We start from the raw sequence: 19,486 nt of genomic DNA on the forward strand, positions 1-19,486 counted from the left end.
ATAAAAAGCAAACAAACTTCTGGCATAAAAACACGGAATGAATTAGTTTACGCAAACAACGCGTGCCAAACTGCCAACCCAACCCCACTGGCAGTGGCAGTAAGTGCGCTGCTTAATTAAGCATCCCAGTGCAAGGTTAACACTTTGATGTACGACATTGTGCTACGTGGAAATGGCAATGCGAGACGACGACAGGAAGACCGACGTACGCCGCCCTTAAAACCCGGCGTTCTTTCTTGCGAAAGGGGAATCAATTAATCAGGACGAAAACGCAGCAGGCAACTCTCATCATAATCGTAACCGAACCGAGGCCGCCGGAGTCAGCACTCAGCAGAGGGCAGAAGCCAACAAGAGAGCAGAGCGAAGCAAAGGCCAAAAGGCCCAGGCGAGACGAGGCGAGAGAACAGAGAGGCACGCCACCTTTTTTCTCTCTCTCTCCCCAAAACCGCCTCCTCTCCTCGGCTCCTTCCTTCCTTCCTCTCCCAACTCCAAGGCTAGGCTCCAACCCAACCCACACGCAGCACGCAAGCTCTCCTCCTACTCGCCGCTCGCTCTCTCCACGCCTCCCTCGTGCCTGCCCGCCCTCCTCCTCCGATCCTCCACCCAGCCCCCGGGCAGACCCCCGATCGCACGCCGCCGCCGTCGCCGCGCCATTGCGGGAGAGGCCCAGGTGCGTAAGGCGAACGAGTCGATCGACCTCGCCTCTGTTCTCCGCTTTCGCCCGCTCCTTACGCGTTGGCTCCCCCGCTGTCCTTGCAGGAGCACGGCGCAGCCCCGTCGCCGTTCGTCCGAGAGGTTCCGGTTCAGCACCGGGTGGAACGGCGGGCGCTCGCTCGCTCGCTCGCGCTGACGGGCGCGCGGGCCGGGGAGCAGGCCGCGGTTGCCCTACGCGGGTCAGGTAATTCCATCGCCGCACTTGCAAGCTCTCTAAGTATTTTGACTGCAACGAGGGAGCGTTAGCTGCATTTCGATTTGCTCCTCGTACGTGTGTATGTCCGCGGCGGGGTTTAGCAGGAATCTCTTCCAAACCTGAGGTTTCAGTTTCTGTGATGGGACCGAGTCTTTGGTGGTGATGATGGATTCCTAGTTACTCCATATGAAAGTCTCCGTTTTCCCTTCCATTTTGGATGTCTTACAAGGAGAAATTGTTTGTTCGTCTTGTTCTCACTTGACCTGTCCTGGTTTTTGCTTTCTCAAAATTCGCCCTCGGCCCTCACTCTTCCCATGTTCAATTCTGTTCGTGTTGCCCTTCCTGAATTGGTTTTTCCTGTCCCAAAATTCTCCATCGCTCAATCTCCTCGTGTAATATCCTGCAATGTCGCCCTTTTCTCTTGGATAAGTGTTTCATTTCTGCTCCTTCTAATTCCGGCCCCGGTTTCGCCGTCCTGGGTTCAATTCGATTCAACCCCCTCGTGCTGTCTCGGGCTACGTGCTACACTCCACTACTGTAGCAAGCGCCTCATTTGCTGCAGCGGTGGACTTAAATTTAGCTGTACTTGTGTGCGCACCGTTAAATGCAGTCCTGGCAGTACTACTACTGCTCCTACATTTAATATACTGGTAATCGTCCTTGGTTGGTTTAGTCTCCACAGGGTCACATAAACAAATCACTTCCCAAATGATGGCCCAAACCCCAAGGAGGAACAGGAACATCCCCAGTTTCTCCCGCTATGGTCACTGGAGCAAAACATACTCTAGTTCGTCGTATTAGCATTCGCACGAGGACCAAATCGCGCAGTTAGGTCTCCTGAACCTGAAGTTTTTCCTTGCCAGTATTGTACCATGCCATTATTAGCCTTCTTGGATTGGTCCGGTCCAATCTCTGACCCTGGTTGTGTTGTGTGGGGGTCAATGAACTGAGAGATCAGAAAGCGGTGACAGTCTGACGGAGGCTCCAGAGATTGGGGTGGGGGCATGATTTGACGTGCTTGTTTTCATTTAATCTGCAGCGGTGTAGGTAGCACTATTGTTATGTTCAGCTTGCGTATGTGGTGCCACTTGCTGTATCTTGTGGGGAAGGGGATGTGTGCGGGAGTAGGCTTTCTTGTGCCCTGGGGGTCCGTTGTTGCTTCTCCTTCCTTCCTGGGCAGGAGGTGGCCTCTCCCTGCCTGCATTTATGATGCTGCGTGGTTAGTTTTGTATCATCTGATTTGATGTAAAGCTGCACCTCTAGCGTCTACTGGTGGCCTCTTTAATTTTAGAAAACAATGGGTTGACTTGTGGATTTTGTGATGGATGAATGCTTCTTCATGGCCTTCTTGTGTCGGCCCGACTCCGCCTGCTTCTTTGGCTTTAGCGTCTGCTGGGGTTACTGCTTTCTCCTTTGCATTTCCATATTTTTCCTGGGTTTGTTAGGATAGTGTTCCTTTCGTAGACTAAGATAACACATCAGAATCTGCATTGGCTTGAAATTTCCTGGAGGCGACTGCTGGGGTGGAGGAAGAAGGCAGCGCAGCGTGGAGGTGATCCCTGCCTCCGGTCTGCGGTGGCGCGTGGAGGACCCCGGTGATGGCCGCATCGCCCACTTCAGGCATGTCGGGTGGGCGCGCCTTCAGTCTCCTTGTTTGTCTGAGCAGTGGGCAGTGAGGTCCTACTTTTCACACTCATCCACGAAATTGGGCTGCAATGCAATTTGGTTCTTTATCTAGATTTATTGGGCTGAAGTATCCCCTGCCGTATCCCAACTTTTTTAGAAGTTGAAAAAATGGATAATGTGGGATGTGGGATACGAGATACGGCTGTTTCCCTACATATCCATACAACTGTATCAACAAGTCTAATTTTATCTCCTTTCATGTAGGCACTTGCTACTTTCATTTTGATCATTTCCATCCAGCTATTGGTATTGAACTTTACAAAGTTCTATAGTAACACTGGATTGACTTTTATACAGGGTACTGAGTAATGAGTATACACAGAACTACAGAAGCTTTGGTTCTTGGTCATCTATATTCTTCTTGAAGGCAGAAGAAGGCTCTTACTCATAAGGTACCGACATGAAGTTTTCTATTTTTTTGAATTTAGTATCAACATGAAGTTTTTTTTATTTTTTTAGTATATAGGTATCGACTAGGACATAAAGTTACTGCTTCTTTTTGCGTGTAAAATGCATCCAGCTAGTGTATGGCCTTTCATCCCTGACAACCTCAACTTACTATGTCTATAAATTCTGAAACCAGAGAATTAGGGAGATAAGCTCATAAAACAAGCAGGGATGATGGATAGTGATTTTACTGTTTCCCCTCCTTGTGTTCTGTTAGAAGCAGTTTGAATGTCTGCACTAGTGACACCTTGAATCTGCTGTTGAGCATAAACAAGCCGTTTCGGCTTCAAGCCTTGGAGATCTAGCCTGGTTCAAACGAATGAAACCCTGACTGTAACTCAAACTGTCTTTTCTCATCATAGGCTAAGAAAGTTGGATTTCCCTTTGTAACGCAACGTATATGATACCACATTTTGGAGTAGTAAAAATATAACAAACTTTTGATTTGCTGTATGTTATGTGGTTCTTTTGCAGCTACTGACATGCTTAATTATGTCATGCAGATGAAACTTTATTCAAGTCCAAAGAGCATAATTACAATGGGATCTCGAAGTTTCTGCCTTCTCATCCTACTTTTGTTACTCATCCCCAGCTCTGTGTTGTCTGAATCAAGTGATATAAATACTTTATTCACTCTGAGGCACTCAATTGCTGAAGAAAAAGGCTTCCTCCGCAGCTGGTTTGATTCAGAAACTCCTCCATGCAGCTGGTCAGGTATAACTTGTTTGGGACATATTGTTGTGGCCATAGACTTATCCTCTGTGCCACTCTATGTCCCTTTCCCCTCGTGCATCGGGGCATTCGAGTCACTTCTTCAGCTCAACTTCAGTGGATGTGGGTTTACCGGTGAGCTTCCAGATGCCTTCGGGAATTTGCAGCATCTTCGGTTACTTGATTTGAGCAATAACCAGCTTACCGGGCCTGTCCCTGGATCTTTATATAATTTGAAGATGCTGAAAGAAATGGTGCTTGACAATAACCTGTTGTATGGACAATTGAGCCCTGCAATTTCACAGCTGCAGCACCTCACAAAGCTGTCTATATCCATGAATTCCATCACTGGTGGGCTTCCAGCAGGGCTGGGCAGCCTGCAGAACCTGGAGTTCCTGGACCTTCACATGAACACACTGAATGGGTCGGTACCAGCAGCTTTTCAAAATCTGTCTCAGCTCTTGCATCTTGATTTAAGCCAGAATAACCTCAGTGGATTAATATTTTCTGGAATAAGCTCGTTGGTGAACCTGTTGACACTTGATCTGTCGTCAAACAAGTTTGTGGGGCCAATACCTCTCGAAATCGGTCAATTGGAAAATCTGCAACTGCTAATTTTGGGACAAAACGATTTCTCTGGAAGCATTCCAGAAGAGATTCGTAACCTGAAGTGGCTAGAAGTACTTCAACTCCCTGAATGCAAGTTTGCAGGAACAATTCCTTGGTCAATCGGTGGTCTCGTAAGCCTGAAGGAACTTGACATATCAGAGAACAACTTCAATGCTGAACTCCCAACATCTATTGGTCAGCTTGGCAATTTGACGCAGCTGATTGCAAAGAATGCAGGGCTGAGGGGGAGCATACCGAAAGAGCTAAGTAACTGCAAGAAGCTTACTCTCATAAATCTGTCACTCAATGCCTTCACTGGCTCTATCCCTGAAGAACTTGCAGAACTGGAAGCTGTTATCACATTTTCGGTGGAAGGAAACAAACTATCAGGCCATATACCAGAGTGGATACAGAACTGGGCAAATGTAAGATCCATATCGCTGGCTCAAAACTTGTTCAGTGGACCTTTGCCATTGCTGCCATTGCAGCATCTGGTTAGTTTCTCTGCAGAAACCAACCTTCTCTCAGGTTCTGTTCCTGCTAAGATATGTCAAGGCAACTCGCTGCGTTCAATCATACTGCATGATAACAATCTAACTGGTACTATTGAGGAAACTTTTAAAGGGTGCAAAAACCTCACTGAGCTGAACTTGCTGGGTAACCATCTTCATGGTGAGATACCAGGATACCTGGCTGAGCTACCTTTAGTTAATCTGGAGTTGTCCCTGAACAATTTCACGGGAGTGCTGCCTGACAAACTGTGGGAGTCATCAACCCTTTTGCAGATCTCTCTCAGCAATAATCAGATTATGGGCCAGATCCCCCATAGCATCGGTAGGCTATCCAGCTTGCAGAGGTTGCAGGTAGACAATAACTATTTGGAAGGACCCATCCCACAATCTGTCGGCACTCTGCGGAATCTGACTATTCTGTCTCTACGTGGCAATAGGTTATCTGGGAACATTCCACTAGAGCTCTTCAACTGCAGGAACCTTGTGACGCTGGACCTGAGTTCAAATAATCTGACAGGGCACATCCCGAGGGCCATATCTAACTTGAAGTTGCTCAATAGCTTGATTTTGTCTTCTAACCAGCTCTCTGGTGCTATCCCTGCTGAGATTTGTATGGGATTTGAGAATGAGGCTCACCCTGACTCGGAGTTTGTCCAGCACAATGGCCTTCTTGATCTGTCATACAACCGGTTGACTGGTCAGATTCCGAGTGAGATAAACAAGTGTTCTATGATGATGGTGCTAAACCTGCAAGGAAATTTGCTGAATGGCACCATTCCTGCACAGCTTTGTGAGCTGACAAATCTTACAACGATTAATCTATCTTCTAATGGATTAACTGGATCGATGCTTCCATGGTCTGCACCATTGGTACAACTGCAAGGCCTTATTCTGTCCAATAACCACCTGGATGGTATCATTCCTGATGAGATAGGCCGAATTCTTCCCAAAATTTCTATGCTAGATCTGTCCAGAAATTTGCTTACTGGAACTCTACCACAGTCTTTGCTCTGCAACAAATACCTAAATCATCTAGATGTCAGTAACAACAACCTCTCTGGACAAATTCCATTCTCCTGCCCCATGGACGGAGAATCCTCGAGCTCACTGTTGTTCTTCAATTCAAGCAGTAACCATTTCTCAGGAACCCTAGACGAGTCTATCTCGAACTTCACACAACTGTCTTCTCTTGATATCCACAACAATTGCCTCACTGGAAATTTACCATCAGCACTCTCTGGTCTCAGCCTTTTGAACTATCTTGACCTCTCAAGCAATGATTTCTATGGTACCATCCCTTGTGGTATCTGCAGTATATTTGGCCTCACATTTGCGAACTTCTCTGGTAATCACATCGGCATGTACAGCCCAGCAGATTGTGCTGGAGGAGGCGTTTGTTTTAGTAATGGCACTGGTCATAAGGCGGTTCAGCCATCTCATCAAGTTGTAAGATTAGCGACCATTGGTGTCATTTCACTTGCTTGCATCATTGTTCTAGTTCTTCTGGTGGTTTATCTTAGATGGAAGCTATTGAGAAACAGGTCATTGGTTTTTCTACCTGCCAACAAGGCCAAGGCTACCGTTGAGCCAACCTCAAGTGATGAGCTCTTGGGGAAAAAGTCCCGGGAACCTCTGAGTATCAATCTCGCAACATTTCAGCATTCACTGCTGAGGGTCACCACCGATGATATACTGAAAGCCACAAAGAATTTCAGTAAGGAGCACATCATAGGCGATGGTGGCTTTGGGACTGTTTATAGGGCAGCACTCCCTGAAGGCCGGAGAGTAGCGATCAAGAGGCTTCATGGTGGCCATCAGTTCCAAGGTGACCGTGAATTCCTGGCTGAGATGGAAACCATTGGGAAGGTGAAGCATCCAAACCTTGTTCCCCTGCTTGGCTACTGTGTTTGTGGGGATGAACGGTTCCTGATCTACGAGTACATGGAGAATGGGAGCCTTGAGATATGGCTGAGGAACCGAGCAGATACATTTGAAGCACTTGGATGGCCAGACCGTCTCAAGATCTGCCTCGGTTCTGCCCGTGGGCTTGCTTTCCTCCATGAAGGATTTGTGCCCCACATCATCCACCGGGACATGAAGTCAAGTAACATTTTGTTGGATGAAAATTTCGAGCCGAGGGTCTCTGACTTTGGCCTCGCAAGGATAATCAGCGCGTGCGAGACTCATGTCAGCACGGACATTGCTGGTACGTTTGGATACATTCCCCCAGAGTATGGCCTGACAATGAAGTCCAGCACAAAAGGCGATGTGTACAGCTTCGGTGTTGTCATGCTGGAGCTGCTCACGGGACGGCCACCTACTGGGCAAGAAGATATGGAAGGTGGTGGAAACCTTGTCGGCTGGGTGCGGTGGATGATCGCACACAGCAAGGGGAACGAGCTGTTTGATCCTTGCCTGCCAGTCTCAGGCGTGTGGCTGGAGCAGATGGTGCGTGTGCTCAGCATTGCCCTGGACTGCACTGCCGAGGAGCCGTGGAAGAGACCGAGCATGCTGGAGGTTGTGAAGGGCCTCAAGATAACCCAGACAATGGATTGCGGACCTCTGGTGGTGACAGTGTCCAGGGGCACCTAGTGCTCGCCTCGGAGCACTGTTCTTGAAAATGTTTCGATGCAATAATGGAGGCTAATTGTAGGTAATTTGTAGCTGTAGAGTAAGCTAGGTTTCGAAATGGTAGCTGTAGAGTAAGCACCCTGGAGATTGTGGCAGTGAGCGAACCATGTTAAGGCTGTAGCTGGAACACATGTTATTGTAGCCTTTCTCTTTTTAGTCTTGATCCATGTATTGTCTTTGACTCTTTGTCAGGTAGTTATTGTAGCATTTGCATTTCTAAAAAAACGCAGTTATTGTGGCAGCATGAGTATTTTGCAAGCTCAGAAGATGCTTTTGCTGAAAGGTTACCTTTTCTTTCTGTATTTAGAGTATTTCATAATCTCTTACCAGATTCAGCTCTACTGAAATCTGGTCCCCCGTCGTTCTCTGGTTTACCTGCTGCTTTGATTGAACATTGGTATTTACTTCTTATGTGGCAGAGTACTTCATATTACTGTGTCATTGTTTTTGCCAGATTTTGCCTTCATACCCATATGTTAATTTCCTAAACGTTGCCCTTAATTCCTGATTTTGTATAGGCATTTGCTGTTCTCATTTCATACTGTAACATTTATCATCGTATCTGTACGGACTCCTTTCTGGTTTGCTGCTGACTTTGTATCTGCTGATAATATGCAGGCAATGAGCTTTCAAGAATCAATTGACATGTCTGCATTTACAGGCGACAGATTGGCCAGTGGTAGAGTGGCTTTACCTTGTAAGGCTAAATAATTGTTGCGCAGGAAATGTAGCATTCACGGCTAAGCTAGTTTGCTCTCGTCAGGGTTTAGAATTGTTGTTCTCTTCCAATTTTTACCCTCATTTATGGTTACTCAGGTAGATGCTCGTCAGCTGTAAGCCTGTAACTCATGCGTGCGTAAGGAGCAATGGTGATGCTTCCTCTGTTTACCCGTTCACTGCTACAGTACCTTTCTTCTCTTTTTGCCGGAGGTTGTACAAGAGTATATCAGTTTTTTTGGTTAGGCATCTACAAAATTGGGACGGTGGTGCCAAACTGGATATCATACAAGCGTCGTTCTGCTCTGCACTAGTCCTGCATAGTATTTTCTGAAAATAAGCATGCAGTTGCAGGAAGAGCAAGGAACAGTGTGTGCTAGGTGTTCCATGCTCTGTTCAAACTTCAGGGAACATGTCATACAAGTCAAACAGAATTAAGAGAAGCCTAGAATCCACCACTACCGAACCCAACATTAATCTCGCAAGATGAAATCGAATGTCAACAAGAAAAAATCAGAAATAAACGTGAAACTTAGACTTACTTAGTCGTAGTACCATCCTGGTCCTTCCTGCGTCCTGAGGACGGCCCACAAATTTCCACTCATCTTTATTTGTCCAAGGATCAGACAAGCATCGACGAACTTCTGGATGAACTACATGACGCATGCACGAAATCATGATAATATGGAGCCAAGCATCTGGTCATCCAGTGAAGAGAGGATGACATCGTTCGACAATGGGAGGGTATGGCGTCAGACAGAAAATGGGTAGTAGCAAACAGACGCCCGTGCCGAAAACAAAATAGCTTGAACAGGAACCGATGCAACGGCTCCAGCAAGAGACAAAGAGCGGAGCTTGCATGCATGTAGCTGCGCGTGTCTCAGTCGATCGATCGCAGGTCGAGAAACTAGCTAGCGTCTCAGATTTACCGGCCCAAGCCCAACCCGGTGACGACTGTTCTGAATTCCAGAGTCAAGTTTACCGGGAAACACACAGTTTAGTAGGCGTGAAGGGCGAATTCGTGAAGGGCGACACCGCGCATCGCAAGCTCGACAGCTCGTCTGATTACTAGTACTAGTACTCGCCTTTCACGGCCCCGCTAAGCTTAGCTTAATTAGCTTCTACTAAGTGCTAACCAAGCAATCTCCTGCGAAATTTAATCGGATTAACACACACACGTCCGGGGCAAGTACAGTCATAAACCGTACCTGCACCCGACGTGATTAGCTAATACTACAACCAGGACTACTATTTGCCCAAGGACCCACCGGGCGGTGACTGTTTACCGATGCGAAGGCCGGCACCAGTGTTAACTGGTGGGGTGGGGTCACGTATATAGGCTGCTTGCGGGCCCCGCTCGAGTCCGGTCAGGGAGGCTGCCGCTGCAGGGACTGGAGAAAGGACGAGAAAAGGGTTTGGTTGGTTAATTAGTCGGGCCGTCCAAATCACGTGAACCCGAAGACGGCCGGAGAAAAGGAAAGGACACACGCACCGCGCGCCCGGCCGGCGGCCACGGCGTGCCATCCTTAAACTCGCCCCGGTCACTCGCTCGACAGCGTGACAAGGAGTAATTTCAATTTCAAGCACTCTCTCTTTGTAGTATATCATCTCTCCGTCCAGTCCAACTCACGGAACGTGCATGCTTAATTTGAGGAACCACCGGTACGGCTAACAAGAGCTTAATTTGAGGAGCCACCTTTTGCTTTTTTTATAAGTATACTTTAGACTGGTTTTCTTTCTTACTGATAAAAATCGTGGACTCCTGATTCTTACTCGATCCACTACTCTCCCAAACGTGGACCTGCTATTTCTAAGTCGTTGTAGTGTAGGAATTGAATTGGTTGACGTTCTCTGAGCTGCAAAGCCGACTTTAGAAGGACTCGAAAGGTATGCGTGCATTTCTACAGTTGACGTTGTTTTCTGTCCATGTAACTGCTCCGTGTTTGACATTGAGATAGATTTATATATCTTCGCGGGTTATCCAATCCGTCCAAATTTCAACGCAACACGCAGCTTCAGCAGCTGAGCATTTGATAGTGACAGTACAACAAATAACACGGAGAAACAAGATTGAAATCGTTGACCGAGAAACGGAAACCAGAATTTCCTCGTCGTGTACGTTCTGGTTACTTTTCTCTTGTAAACCCCCACGCCACATATTAATCTCTGGCATGCCTATCTTTTTTAGGCTGCTGCTTCCTCCGTCCCATAATATGAGACATGCACGCATACCTAAATTCTCAATTTAATTAATTAAATATGTATGGTCTAACAAAAAATACATCATTAGTTTCGTTATCGAAAAAACTTTCTAATAATATAATTTTTAAATTATTTAATTTATATTTAGTTAGCTAAATTAACGATCTAGAGGTACGTGACTGCCTCGTATTATGGGACGGAGGGCTAGGAGAGTGGGAGTGGGTAGGGGGAGCAGTTGAGAAAAAGATTTGCCCACGTCGTTACAAGCAAGAATAATAGAGCGTTCTCAGTCGGCTACGAGGTTTCCATGTCATCAGAAATCATGCGTGAAAGAAAAAAGAAGGGAGGAAAGAGAAGTAATCATGCGTGGAAGAGAAAAAAAGGGAGGAAAGAGAAGGAGCTAGCGCTTCAATAATCGCTCGCTGTAGCACAGGTTCCAAAGAAAGAAGAGCCGGCATGCAGCCTGCTGCTAGCTCTAGGTGGGTGGTTATTTTTTTCCTCTTAATATTTTATTGCTTGTTTCTTTTTTCATTGATCAAAGAACATGCGTACATTAAATGTTTAAATACTCATAGAGCCAACTTAACAGCCAGATGGTTTTACGTGAAATGGCGTTGGCTTACAGGTAACAGCTAGCTCATCTGCTCATCTATTATTCATGCTCTACGTCAGTGGTCGTACGACCAATAACCTCGCGGACGGAGTCGTGGGGCTCGCTAGTTTGCCTGTCCGGGAAAAAAAAAAGAAATAGGTCACGTCGGCAGAGGATTTTCCATTGCCCCGTGACGGATCGGATCGTGCCAGCTGCACCACTCGAGCACAGAGTCCACCGTACCGTACCGCGTATCGCTGCTAGCAGCCGAAACAGACAGGCAGATACTGAGATACAGTACATACTAGGACAGGCTGAGCCAGAGCCATGGACGACCCATCGTGTGGGACCAATTCGACGAGAGTTATCAAGACGCCTTGCCGGTCTGCCGGTCACGGCGACCCATGGCGCGCCGCGCGCGGCGGGTTCACGTGCGCGCGCGCGCGCCCCGGCGCGGCCACCGAGATCAGACAGCCGCCGAGGAAGGGTGACGACGAGAGGTGACAGCCAAGTGAAAAGAGTAAATTAAAGAAAAGGAACGGTAGTAGTATCATCTGTAAACGAGCAAGAAGAAGCGAACAAAAATCCCCGGTAAAATGGCTACGTACACGAGACCAAGGACGGCACGCGGGTCGGACCAAACTGACCCAGCACCGGCTCCAGCTCTTTCTGACGGGAGAAGGATTAATCAAAGCGAGCCGTGAGCAAGAGACAAGGGCCCGTGACGATAACGACCCCCACCGCCCAAGCTTAGCTTAGCAGCTTAATCATCCCCCGTCCGTCCTGACACGCGCGCGCCCTGGCTTTAGCTGTGCCGATGTCGACCGGCACCGCTGCTTGTGCCGGCCGTGGCGCTGGTGGCGGCGGCGGCAGAGGCCTGAGCCGCCATGGCCACCTCGAACTGCCGCACGGACACCGGCTCCGGCGGTGGAGTGACCGTGGCGGCGGAGGAGGAAGATGTCGAAGCGGCGGCGGCGGCGGAGGAGGACGGAGGAGGAGGAGGGGCGCGGTTCCAGGAGCGGACGCTGGTGGTGGTGCTGGTGCTGCCGTCCCAGCCGATGTGCGCCACGTGCTTCACGTCCGTCGGCAGCCCGATCACCATCTCTTGTTCGTCCTCATCTTCTTCCTCGTCGTCCTCGTCGTAGACGGCGAAGATCTGGGACAGGTTCTTGAAGCCCCTCAGCAGCCTCGCCACCAGCGACAGCGGCTGCTCCCCCTGCTGCTTGCCCGCCGCCTTCCCCGCCGCGCCGCCTGACGACACCCCCTCGCCGCCTACATATATAGTTAGTTAGCCGTCAGTCAGCGCCAAAAGAACTCAAGACCGGCCAAATCGCCGTCAGACATACAAGAAGAAGAAGGAGAATACAGATGATATGTAGTGCTGCTCACCTTGGGCTTGTTGGGGTTGCTTGTTTGCGTGGCGCGAGGCTTGTTGTTGGGCGACGACGACGTCGACGCTGGAGGCGGAGCGGCAGTTGGAGGAGAAGGGGATGACGATGAACCGGTCCACCATCCGCCCTCGCTGCTGCTCCTTGCCACTCATGGCAGCCACCCAAATCAACCAACCAACCAACAAAAACCAATCAATCCTCAGCCGGCCAGAGGAGTTGGTTATTCCTCTGTTCGAATCTGTTGAACCAAATCAAGCCTTAACTCGAGCAGGGCCAGAGGAAGGCAGTCAGTGGTAGCAGCACTGTCCAAGTCTGGTATAGCGGCCGCGAGGGAGGGAGGGATGGAGATTGGAGAGGGAGCTAGCTAGTATACGAGCTGGAGTAAGTTCGCAGGCGGGCGGCGACCGGCACTGCAGCTGGTGGCTATACTATACTTGTACTAGCAGCCGGTAGCTATCCTAGCTAGCTGTGGAGTAGGAGTCTAGCTACTCCTATATTGATACTCCGGTGCAGTGGGGATAGGCCGGAGACGGGGAAAAGAGGAGCTGGGAGTGGGTTGGGTTTGGTAATTTGGTACCCACCCCCACCCAGTACTACTACTACTATAGTTTCTGTATACTCGTACGTGACAGCGTGGGATATTCCTGCCTGCTGGCTTGCGATATCTGCTGCATCCATATACGGATGGGGTTTGGTTTTCCCCTGCCTGGATGCCCAACTGCTTCCCTCCTCTCTGCCAGTGACTCGTCGCCCACCATCCATCTCTGTCTGCGCCTCGGTACTCTACAGTACTACTACTGGTATACTACTACGTACCATGCATGTATTGTCCGCCCCCCGTCTCGTGATCTCGTCTCATTTCGAGGTTCGTTTTCTTCTTGCGTGCCAGCAATTGGGGCATGCATGGGCGCGGGCCGGGAGATTGAATTTGGCGGTTGCCGTGAATTAATGATTTTATTGGGGCGGGGGCGTTACCGTGAAGAGCTAGCCATGGACGTGCGCGCGTGGGTGGGCACGTACGTACGTACGTACGTACTCGACGTGTATTCATATCCTGTCACCCGCTCGCGCCCGTATTCCACCGTATATCCATGTTGTCAAGCTGCACATATCTGTAATATCTGTAGTAGCGGCTCTTTATAATTTTTCCCGGACAGGAGTTCAGGGGACTGAGAAAAATGGGCGCATCTCAAGTTTAGTGATCCTTGCGCATTGCGTTACGGAAAAAAGGGCATTGGCCAACGGAAACGGGTACTACATTGAGCGGCATTATGCTTGTTTAAGAATGTTCAAATGAAATCATTGTTCTCGCTTTTTTTTTTTGAGCAACGCTTTTTTTTAAGCCGAGCAATATGATCTCTCTCTCTCAAAGAGGGCTGCGAAAGCGCAAATGTTTGGAAGCCCAAAGTTGGGTGGGCTTCGCAAGATTGAAACAAACACATCTGGGTATGGAGTACTCCAAATTTGTGAGCATAACATATTGTACTAACTATGCAGATTCCAAACTCAGATTTGAATGGAGAAAGTATGTATAAACATAGTCCTGATGAGCAAGGGAAGCAAAAAATCAACGAGAGTGTTTGCTTAATACTGTGCTGGACTGCCAGTGTTGACTCCACTTGCCTGGTTAGGTTGTGGGCAGTCAACAATGAATCCAACCAAACAACGAATATCATCAGAAGCCATAGTAGAAGAAGAAGCTGCCCCTATCAACAGTTCAATAACAACCAAAAGCTCATTAACAAGAGCATTCACTTTCTCTATAGGTCTCTCAGTTCCAGCAAATGTGAAAGTATCTACTGAATCTCCTTCACGAGTTACCCAGTAACACCTTCTGCATCCATCAAGAAGCATTTGCAACGCATTTGTCTCATACATGCAAGCAGACTCTGCAAAAACCATGTCTGCGAGTGAAGAGAGAAGCTTTTTCTGCAAAACATAGTTGCATGAGCTCCACATCTTCAGGTCCAACAGCAAAGTGCTAAAAAGCTGCACTTTTAGACCAGGATCATTTCTTTGCGACTGACACAAAGATACAATTGCAGCAACAAGCTCCTCGTCACTCAGTATCTCTTTCTTCCCACTTTCCAGTCTTGACAGTGTTTCCAATAAATAATGTAAAACTAATGATAGAAGCTCTGGTCCATGTGTACGGCATAGCTCCTCCTTGTTTCCAGGATGTTGAATAGCCAGGGAAATTATCCTGAAAATGGGAACAGAAAGAGAAGCGGTAGCAAGAGACAGTGACAAATCACCAAGTATAGGTTCCAGATTATCCATCTCAACATTGCTCACGGTCAATGGTAGTAAAGCCATTGGACCTCCACAAGCTAATGCCCACAAAGATTCTGCAGGTCGCACGCGGTAAGATACATGAACCATCCTAACAACTTCTGCAGGTCTTCGCTGAGTACCTAGGATTCAACATAAGATAACATCAGCAGTTATCCTTCTGAACCTGCCCAAGCCACCTTCTTTTAGGTATACACATTTATTGTACGATATAAGTTTTGCTAGCAATTAGAACCCTGGTCCGTAGACCGTAGTTATGGTTAACAGCATGTCAGGAGTCAGGACAACAATTGCTTTCAATCAATAAAAGGAATGGTTGATACGAAATTGGTTAACAATATACTCATAATATTGTGCCCCCTCCGTCTAAAAATACAAGGCTTACTTTGTTTCGCTAGGAAAAGCTTTTGATCGACAATTACTCTTTCAGTTGTGTAAAAAAAAGAAGAATTACTCTATCAATATAAAATTTATGTGACACAAAATTAATGTCATTAGATCCATATTCAAACATCAGATACTGATGGAGTAATTATTGGTCAAAAGCTTGTCCTAACAAAATGAAAATAAGCCTTTATATTTTTGGACGGAGGGTGTATGACACAAATTTTTACAGCCACTAGAGACACCCTTGTCCCTGGTAATGGTTAATGGCATGTGAGGATAACAATTTCTATCAGTCAATACAAGAAAGATTCATGCAGAATTGGGGAAAAATGAAGACTGCAGTATGCCATAATAGCCTGAAGGGCGTATAGGAAGTGCAGAAAGATTCATGCAGCCTTCATCGGGATCATAACTAGACCATGGTTCAACTAAGACCAAAAGAGAGTAGAAGCAAGGCCATTCTGCTTGTGTCATTGTGTGTTTTTGTGCTTTTCTTGGTTGGCCCTTCGGCCTTTTGTGTTCTATGTTAGGGTTCTTCTAAAAATTAACAGGCTTGCTGTTTTGTAAAATAAAATTATGCAAGGCAAGTTGGATTGACAGTTCAACTGTTAAACAAACCTGTCGAACCAGAAGGTGAAGCATCCGGACAAAATCGGCCGTTGAGTAGGCTAGGGTGATACAGAAGATGTAAGCTTGCTGCAGTCTCAATGTCAAGCGCATAACTATCTTCAGCTACTTCCCTAATGTGATCACTGGTAGCTTTCCAAGGCAAACCAGCGGCATTGCTGAAGCTGGGAAGTGCATCTCCTTCCCTAGAAGCAAGTCGAGTCATTCTCTCTGGCCCAATCGGCTCCATGAAAATATATATAGGCCCCATTTCCACAAACAGTGCGCATTGCCGCCGCCGGCGCTGCAGGCCAGAAATAGTTGGTGGTGGGTTTGTTCCAATGCAGCAGAAGGCCAGCGGTTTCAAGATGCGTGGGAACTCAAACGGACAGCTCTCGTGAAGTTTGTCATCCACATAGAACCGCAGTTCACTCTCGACCATTCCAAGCAAACCCTGTTTGCTTGCGTACTCCAAACCAACAAAGTACCAGCACTGTGGTTTGAATTCATAGGTGAAATGGAGAGAAGCCTTTTTCCCCTTTCCAGTCCCACTCTCAACGACTAGAAACTGGCCATGAAAATAAGCCTCCACACCATCGTTATCAGCAGTGAGGAAACTGAAAAGTCGGGGCATGTGCTTCGTCCCTTCTCCAGCAAGTGTGCAAGCAGCCGCAGCTGCCGCCCATGCTGATGATTTCCCAGACGTTGATGCTGCAGCGGCTGCAATGGCTGCTGTGGCCGTAGCTGTGTTGCGTGAGTCTGAGAATGACTCTACATATATCCACGTGGCAAACCCAAATCCATTCGAGAATGGCCACCTGCTCTCCCCAGGGGCAAGCAAGCCAGAGCTCTCGCCATCGAACTCAAACGTCACTGCAGGGCCCTTTGCCTCATTGCAGCCAACAGAATTTTCCAATGCAAGTGTCAGCTGCGTCGCCCAGAGCGTCCCAAGAGCCTTCTTAACCAAAAGGAGCCAGGAATGCAAGCCCTTGACACTAACCGAGTGTCCGCCCAGCACCTGAATGCAATGCACAAGTGGTGTCCCGTCCCACTCCCTGCTCTGACCCATTCCTACGAACAGCTTCTCTGCGACCTCGAGGAGAATAGCGAGAAGACCCGAAGCGGAGCACATGGTGCGGTTGCGAGTGCAGGCGCTGAGGGTGGCGAGGAGACCACGGGCCATACGAGTGCGCGGCGACGGCTCGGTGCCACAGGGGAGGTAGGGCAACAGCTCGGCCGCGATGGCGGCCGCGCGCGAGCTGGACATGATGCTGGGCGTCGTGCTGCTGCTGGTGCCGTCGCCTGTGCCTTCGTCGATGCCATCCACGCCGCCCATCGTGATCATCAGTACGTCCACGATGAAATGCGAGACCTCGCCGTTTTCCTCGGAGACCATCTCGCGGAGGCGGTCGACCCCGCCGCCCATGATCACTGCGTCGACCGCCCGCACCACCGCCTCTGGGACTTCGGACGACACGACCGGCGCTAGGCGTCTCCGCAGCGGTGGGGGAGGCTGCGTGGAAGGCTCTGGAGGGACCACCGGCGAATCCGCGGTCGTCTCGACGTCCGACATCTCCTCGTCCTCGATGATGTACCCCTCGCCGCGGGGCGACTCATCGTCGAAGTGCTCGACGACACCGTCCTCCCACGGCGAGGTGGGCGAGGCGTCGGACACATCGCGCGAGTCCTCCTCCATTACATCGGCTCACTTCATGGAAAAATCCACAAAAATGTGCGGAATCGATTAGCGACCGGAGCAAGGGGGAGAGGATCAAGCGCAATGTGGGTGAAATTGATGGAAAAAATTTGGGGAAAAAATTTGCGATTGGGGTGTGAGGCCAGGGAGAAACTGGAGTTTTTTGGGAAAATGCTCGCGAGAGATTAGCGGTGGTAGCTGGCGCGGTGCATGGCGTGGCCCGAGAGGCGGAAGGAAGAGAGAGAGGGGGGAAGCGGCCAAGCGGGGAAGGCGAAGAAATGGCGCCGTGGCAGATTGCTTGTTACCGGGCCCGGTATGGCAGAGTACGTGGCGGCTACGAGTTTAGACCTAGAAGCGCCGTGCCCTGTTTTCCCCGTGTGATCGTGTATCAACGTAACTTCTGTGGATAGACGCTGTGGGTCGTCGGACCAAGAAATAGCTGTCGTTGGATCAAATCGTCTGACCAGTTGTGCCTACCTCCATGGCTCTGTACATTAAGGGCGTGTTTGGATGGGCTCACGGCCGCAGCCTGCAGCGCAGCAGCTGGGATGCAATCCCGTCGCCGCAGACGGGTGTTTGGTTGGGCTTGCATCCGGAGGAGGAACGGCGGAGAAGAAACGGAAGCCGCGGGAGATGAAAGAGAGCGACAGAGGAGGAAAGGGAGCGGCGGAGAAGAAATACGAGCAGAGGTGGCGGAACGGCGGCGGCGGCAGAGGAACGACGGCGGGATATTGAAAGAAACGGCCGGAGGTGGCGGGATATTGGGTGTTTCTCGTGTGCAAGCCTGGAGGCCGTTTTTTTCACCTCGGGTGCAAGGCCCACCTACGATGCAGGATACCAAACCGATGAATTTTTGCAGCTCGGGTGCGGGCCAACGCTCGTGCAGACATCCAAACACGCCCTAAAGAAACCAGCATTCGGTTACAGTTCACACTCATATCCTACAGACATACCGAGTTTTTAGTTATTTGTTGCCCTAGTTATTATTTTGTTTCGACTAAGCAACCAGACAAAAACATATACAATACTTTAGATGGAATTTTTAGAATCCACATGACAAGTACATGGACAGGAATAAGTCCTCTGAGGTTAGAAATATTGTGGCATGGTTTTCATTTTCAGATATTTTAAGTGTCGTGGATTTAGTACAGTACAACTTTGTACTCCCTCTGATTCTAAATTCTTGACTCAAATTTGTCCAAATATGGATGTATCTATTCTTAAAAAACGTCTAGATACATGTAATATTTCGACAACAACTTATGATCGAAGGGAGTAGTAAATTTCAGACACTTATTATGTATCGGAGGAGTACCACATTCCAAAACTTGTTTTTACATTCTACTGCTGCCACTTACCTAATATGCCGGGTTCATGGCATAAAGCTATGGACTAACTTACAACCGAACCTCCTTAGTCCTTTGGTTGGCAATGCTCCCAAGATGGCAAATGTAGGGCCATTTTCCCAATCAGTATTTTCTTCCAAAATAGTCTACTCCCAAGATGATCTAATATGTTTTCTTCAACACCAACAAAAATATGAAAAAAAAATTCAAAAAAGAGGATGTACGCAACAAAAACATGATCTAACATGCTAACTATAACTATAGGAATCTTGGAAAAAGCATCATGTAAATTAGGAATGCAGAGATATACACCACACTTTATACACCATGCTAAAACTATGAGCAAATGGGTAAAAGAGTCTTCTCTAGAACATCTAGAGATATACACCACACTCATCACATCACAAACCAGTAATCACACCAACAACCATAAGAGGTATAACAACGGCAAAATAGAGTTAACATAGTTTATGTCTCTTTCAGTATTATGTGAACTATTCTTAAACTTAAGTTTCAAATTTTGCCCATCCCAAACATCAGCAATTGTGGCATTACATTCATTGCAGATAATATAAAGAGGCCAAAATTGAACTACAAGAGAAGAGGTACCAAACCAAGTATCTTCCCAGAACTTGATTTTGGTACCATCTCCCACAATCCACCTATAGCCAAATCTGGCAGCCTTGGCAGCCCACATCACTCCTTTCCAGAAGTATTAAATAGATATATGTCTAAACAATCAGATATGCAG

At 48.2% G+C, this 19,486-nt stretch overlaps 3 protein-coding genes across 3 annotated transcripts; 1 reads left to right on the forward strand and 2 right to left on the reverse strand.

Annotated features, from left to right (window-relative positions):
• Positions 1-319: 319 nt before the first annotated feature.
• On the forward strand, positions 320-7,788 carry LOC100842531 (leucine-rich repeat receptor protein kinase MSP1). The gene is made up of 4 exons (XM_003564879.4): positions 320-670; positions 760-898; positions 2,894-2,988; positions 3,547-7,788. The coding sequence occupies exon 4, from the start codon at positions 3,547-3,549 to the stop codon at positions 7,465-7,467; it is 3,921 nt and encodes a 1,306-aa protein (XP_003564927.2). The 5' UTR covers positions 320-670; positions 760-898; positions 2,894-2,988; the 3' UTR covers positions 7,468-7,788.
• Positions 7,789-11,518: 3,730 nt separating this feature from the next.
• Positions 11,519-13,189, reverse strand: LOC100844670 (CRIB domain-containing protein RIC4). The gene is made up of 2 exons (XM_003567353.4): positions 12,407-13,189; positions 11,519-12,289 (listed from the first exon to the last, which is right to left on the reverse strand). The coding sequence occupies exons 1-2, from the start codon at positions 12,558-12,560 to the stop codon at positions 11,823-11,825; spliced, it is 621 nt and encodes a 206-aa protein (XP_003567401.1). The 5' UTR covers positions 12,561-13,189; the 3' UTR covers positions 11,519-11,822.
• A 715-nt stretch (positions 13,190-13,904) lies between these two features.
• Positions 13,905-17,675, reverse strand: LOC100844977 (BEACH domain-containing protein C2). Its single transcript, XM_003567354.4, has 2 exons — positions 15,706-17,675; positions 13,905-14,822 (listed from the first exon to the last, which is right to left on the reverse strand). The coding sequence occupies exons 1-2, from the start codon at positions 17,387-17,389 to the stop codon at positions 13,993-13,995; spliced, it is 2,514 nt and encodes an 837-aa protein (XP_003567402.1). The 5' UTR covers positions 17,390-17,675; the 3' UTR covers positions 13,905-13,992.
• Between the last annotated feature and the right edge of the window lie 1,811 nt (positions 17,676-19,486).

Source organism: Brachypodium distachyon, chromosome 2 (assembly GCF_000005505.3).
Source record: "Brachypodium distachyon strain Bd21 chromosome 2, Brachypodium_distachyon_v3.0, whole genome shotgun sequence".
In the NCBI taxonomy this organism is placed as follows: domain Eukaryota; kingdom Viridiplantae; phylum Streptophyta; class Magnoliopsida; order Poales; family Poaceae; genus Brachypodium; species Brachypodium distachyon.

Excerpts from the sequence above, each read along its gene's own strand:
- LOC100844670 (XM_003567353.4), bottom strand. The coding sequence starts at position 12,560 with ATGAGTGGCAAGGAGCAGCAGCGAGGGCGGATGGTGGACCGGTTCATC. Across the intron at positions 12,290-12,406 it reads GCAACCCCAACAAGCCCAAG|GCGGCGAGGGGGTGTCGTCA; the intron begins GTGAGCAGCACT and ends CTATATATGTAG.
- LOC100844977 (XM_003567354.4), bottom strand. The coding sequence starts at position 17,389 with ATGGAGGAGGACTCGCGCGATGTGTCCGACGCCTCGCCCACCTCGCCG. Across the intron at positions 14,823-15,705 it reads TTCACCTTCTGGTTCGACAG|GTACTCAGCGAAGACCTGCA; the intron begins GTTTGTTTAACA and ends GTTGAATCCTAG.
- LOC100842531 (XM_003564879.4), top strand. The coding sequence starts at position 3,547 with ATGAAACTTTATTCAAGTCCAAAGAGCATAATTACAATGGGATCTCGA.